The sequence below is a fragment of the Chelonia mydas genome, chromosome 4 (genome assembly GCF_015237465.2).
Source record: "Chelonia mydas isolate rCheMyd1 chromosome 4, rCheMyd1.pri.v2, whole genome shotgun sequence".
Lineage (NCBI taxonomy): Eukaryota > Metazoa > Chordata > Testudines > Cheloniidae > Chelonia > Chelonia mydas.
This window is the reverse complement of record NC_057852.1, coordinates 25,140,099-25,144,025: the sequence shown is the minus strand read 5'-3', so window position 1 is coordinate 25,144,025 and position 3,927 is coordinate 25,140,099. Positions and strand designations below refer to the sequence as shown.

Here is a 3,927-nt window from a genome sequence, read left to right as displayed (position 1 = left end):
GCTAGAAGGAAGGGGAAACTACCAGTGTAGTGCTCGTGACACCGCCCTTTCAAATCCTTACTGCTCGTCTGTTCAGCTTTCCAGATTAGTGTACGCGGCTTCCAGAACTCCTAACCAGCTTCAGTTTTTAAGGCTCCCTCTAGCCCACGGCGGGATTGTACACTCCTTCCCTCTTCTCCTGCGATGAGCATGGTTACAGGACAACCAGCTGCGCTCATGCCATGGCTCATCACGGCAACTGCTCCGAGACCATGCGCTCAGTCCCGTTCCCATTGAAATCAACGGGAGTTTTGCTGTTATGCCAGTTTTGTCGGTTTTAGTTACGCTGGTGTAACTGAGAACGGAATTTGAACAATTAACTTCAAGGGGAGCAGGACGAGCCCCTCAGAGAGCAGAACGCCGATAGGGGTCCCACCCTGCAGCCCTAACTCAGGCAACGGTCACCTGTTGCAATGGGAATTTTAATGCCGGGACAAGCCCTCTCTTTCCTAACCCCAAAAGGGAAGAGTGGTACCTGCTAAAATGAGAAATAGAAATATTGATAAAAATACTATTGTCGCAGTTTTAAGCGATTAATGCCGTATATTATACAATTTATAGTTTTGGGGTAGGTCTAAATATCAGAGGTTTATTTGTTTTTTTGCACGCAAAGGTGCAAGTTACAGAGAACTGAACCCAGAGGTGGTGTAAATTCTGATGTCATACAGATCCACGCCATCTAAATCAAATGCACTCACCCAGCCATCTCATGGCGATGTATGTTAGTATATTCAGAAAGTGCCCTTTTAAAAGACATCAATACTCATTTTGAAATTCAAGTGTTCTGTATACTTTTTATTATGGCTTCTGAAAAATAACAGTCCAACCAATCTTCCCCCCCATATTTATTTGATCTCAAAAATTACAGAAAACAATGGCAGCTGGCTTTGCTAAATGAAAAAAAAACAAAACATTCTTGTAGAAAAGTTTAAAAAAGATAAAAGCAGAAATAGTAGCAAACACTCCGTAATAAATAAGTTCCTAATATCACAAAAGCAAAATAAAATTCACATAAAACGTTGACACTTGAAGAGCTTAAGGACTATAAGTGGCTAAATTAAAGAATGGTCTCCAATTGGCAGTTAGTTGCTTTCCTCTTGAAGCCGCATCTCCAGCCGCTGATAAAGTGCTTGCGCCAAGTTTCCCCAGAAGATGCCAACATCAACACGGGACTTTTAAAAATCCGCCTTTTCTCTGGTATTTACAGCACAGGAGTATGCTATTTACAATCTTTTTGTTTCCGTAACAATAAAATTCGGATACAGGACCGGCATTTCGGAAGACTTTTGTGTAAGTATCTGTGCAGACACAGAAGGGTGCCCATAGCATCATCATAAACGGTAACTCAATTTTAGCAAGGTAAGACTTCACAGTGTATTTGTTATTCGCGAGCAACGCAAGTGAAGCTCCGCACTACACGGCAGCACGTTGGCTGGGGAAGGGGGGGGAAGACTAACAATCCCTATGCAAAGAAAGGGAAACGGGATGGGGTGGATAACGGGGACATTGAATCACAAAACAGCCATTCCCACAGACAAACCAAGGAGAAAGCTGGAGATTCATAAGCTAAAGGAACTGATGTTATGTTAAACTAGACCACAAAAGGCTGTTGGACAGCGAAGCAGGTACATGGCAAAGTTTTCAGCAGTCATAGCCCCCTTCTCCCCCTCCCGCCTGCGCCCCGGGCAGACTGGGACAGCTCTGGTTGTGGCTCTGCCCCTGTGGTCCCCGTGGTGCTGCTGGGCTCCCTCCCTAGCTGCCCTCATCAGAGTCACTGTAGTGGGAGCGGGGCGAGAACTCTCCGTCGCTCCTGTGGGACCTGGGCGATGGTTTGTTCCTCTCCTGCGGCTGCCCGAGGAGGGCCGGAGAGGGGGCTTTCTGTGCCATCAGGCCGCTCTCCTGGAAGGAGGAGAAGTGCAGAGGGTCCAGCGGCACCGAGTAGCCCCCCGCAGCCGGCTGCTGGGGGAAGCGAGTCCTGCAGTGGCCGGAGGGCGAGGGTTTCTGCTGCTGCCCCTGTCCTTGCCCTGCCGCTCCGGCCTCTGCTCCGGTTGACTCGTGGGGCGGCGCGCGGTGCTCGCCCTTGCCCGGGGTGTCGGCGGGCGCGGCCGGGCTGTGCAACAGCTCGGCCAGCGCGCTGATGTAGATCTGCGCCATCTGCAGGGTCTCGTACTTGGACAGCTTCTTGTCGTTGTTGAAGGAGGGGATGACATTGCGCAGCTGGTCGAAGGCGTGGTTCAGCCCGTGCATCCGCCGCCGCTCCCGGGCGTTGGCCGCCAGCCGCCGCTGCTTCTGCACGCCGCTCACCTGCTGCCGGAGCCCCCCGGACGGGGCGCGCTGCCTGCCGCAGCCCGACACCCCCTCCGCCGACGGGACGCCCCCTGGCAGCTTGCACAGTTTCCCCGAGGGGCCGCTCCTGCAGCCGCCCAGGTGCTGCTCGGCTCCCCCCGCCTCCAGCGACTCCTCCTCCTCCTCTGCTCCGGGCAGCAGGTATCTGGGGGAGGCGGCGGCGGCGGCTGCGGGGACGCGTGCCGGGCAGCACATGCCCAGCCAGGCGGGGGGGAAACCGCAGCCGGGATGCTCCTGCCCTAGAAGAGTCTGCTCCAGCTGCTGCTGGGCCCCCAAGTCCCTGCCGCCTTCCACCCACTCGGCGGCGGCCGCCCGCAGGTGGCTCATCGCGCCGGGCGCTGCAGACCAAAGCGGGGGTGGGAAGCAGGGAAGCGTGAGCCGGGGCAGAACAGCCCTGGCGAGTTCTGCTGCACGCGCGGCCCCCCCCACCTCTACCCTGGCTCCGGGGACCTCGCACGCGCACACACCGCTCGCGTGCAGCCAGCCTTCTCCGGTTGCGGACGCCGCTGCGCCCCCTTTAAAAAGCGGCACGCGCCGGGGTCCCCCCCGCCTCCGCCGCCCGCACCGCCTCCTCGCGCCCCACCCTCTGCCTCCCGCCCTCCTCGCGCCGGTCGCGTGGCGGCTCAGCCAATGGAGCGCGCGGGTCTGTCGCGTGCTGGGAGCCAATGGCAGGAGGCGCTTGGCCCGCCCCAGGGGAGAAAAGTTGCCGAGGAGACTCCGGGGATGGGACCCAGACGGCCGTACTCCTCCCCTCCCCCCCGCGCGCGTGGGCTGCGAGGTGGCACAGCGGCCGTGACGGCTGGTGGGGAGGGGGGCGCACAGGGGGAGCTAAGAGTGCGAGCCAGCGAGCGCGGCCTCCCGTGCCTGGGGGAGTTGCACCCGCCCGCGGCGCCCCGAGCCCGGGGCGAGGTGTGCGCCCAGCGGCGGGAAGGCGAGGCCGACACGTGGCTGCCCCGGGCTCGCCAGGGCCGGGCCGAGGGCTTTACGCACGTGGGCGTGGCAGAGGGGGCCGGGCGTCCGCCGTCTGAGCGCGCCAGGGACGCCCCGGCAGGAGCAGGGCACCGAGGGAGCAGGTGTGCGCCCGGGTGCCGCGGAGGCATGTGTCACGCCGCGCCCCACCGCCCCGGGGGAACCGAAAGCGGGGGTGGGGGGGGGGGGAAATCCTAGCGAGCGGGACTTCCAAAGCCACTGGTCTCAAGCCAAAAGCGCGTCCTCCACTCCCTGCACAGCGATCGGCCCTGCGCAGGGGGCGGACGGTAGAGCCAGTAAAGACACCTCCCTCCCCCCAGACCCAGCTGCACAGGGCACGTTCCCGGCTCTGCCAGGTGCCTGGAGAGCGCGCCCTGCGCAGCTGGCCTGAGGACAAGAGAGAGACAGATGTACCGAACCTAACGCCGTGAAAACGCCGCTCTTACACACGCCACAGTGCTGTAGCAACCTCCACCAGCACCCAAGTAGGGCGCTGTGAAGTTCCCCCCCCTCCATACACCCCCTTTAAACAGGAGCTATTCTCGTTCGCTGTTGACCGGGATAAACGCACCA

At 59.3% G+C, this 3,927-nt stretch overlaps 1 protein-coding gene across 1 annotated transcript; it reads right to left on the bottom strand.

Annotated features, from left to right (window-relative positions):
- Nucleotides 1-305: 305 nt before the first annotated feature.
- ATOH1 (atonal bHLH transcription factor 1) lies at nt 306-2,874 on the bottom strand. Its single transcript, XM_007063032.4, has one exon. It carries the CDS (start codon nt 2,710-2,712, stop codon nt 1,792-1,794), a length of 921 nt encoding a protein of 306 aa, XP_007063094.3. The 5' UTR covers nt 2,713-2,874; the 3' UTR covers nt 306-1,791.
- Between the last annotated feature and the right edge of the window lie 1,053 nt (nt 2,875-3,927).

Bases quoted from the DNA above. Each gene is read 5' to 3' on its own strand.
- ATOH1 (XM_007063032.4), bottom strand. From the start codon at position 2,712: ATGAGCCACCTGCGGGCGGCCGCCGCCGAGTGGGTGGAAGGCGGCAGG.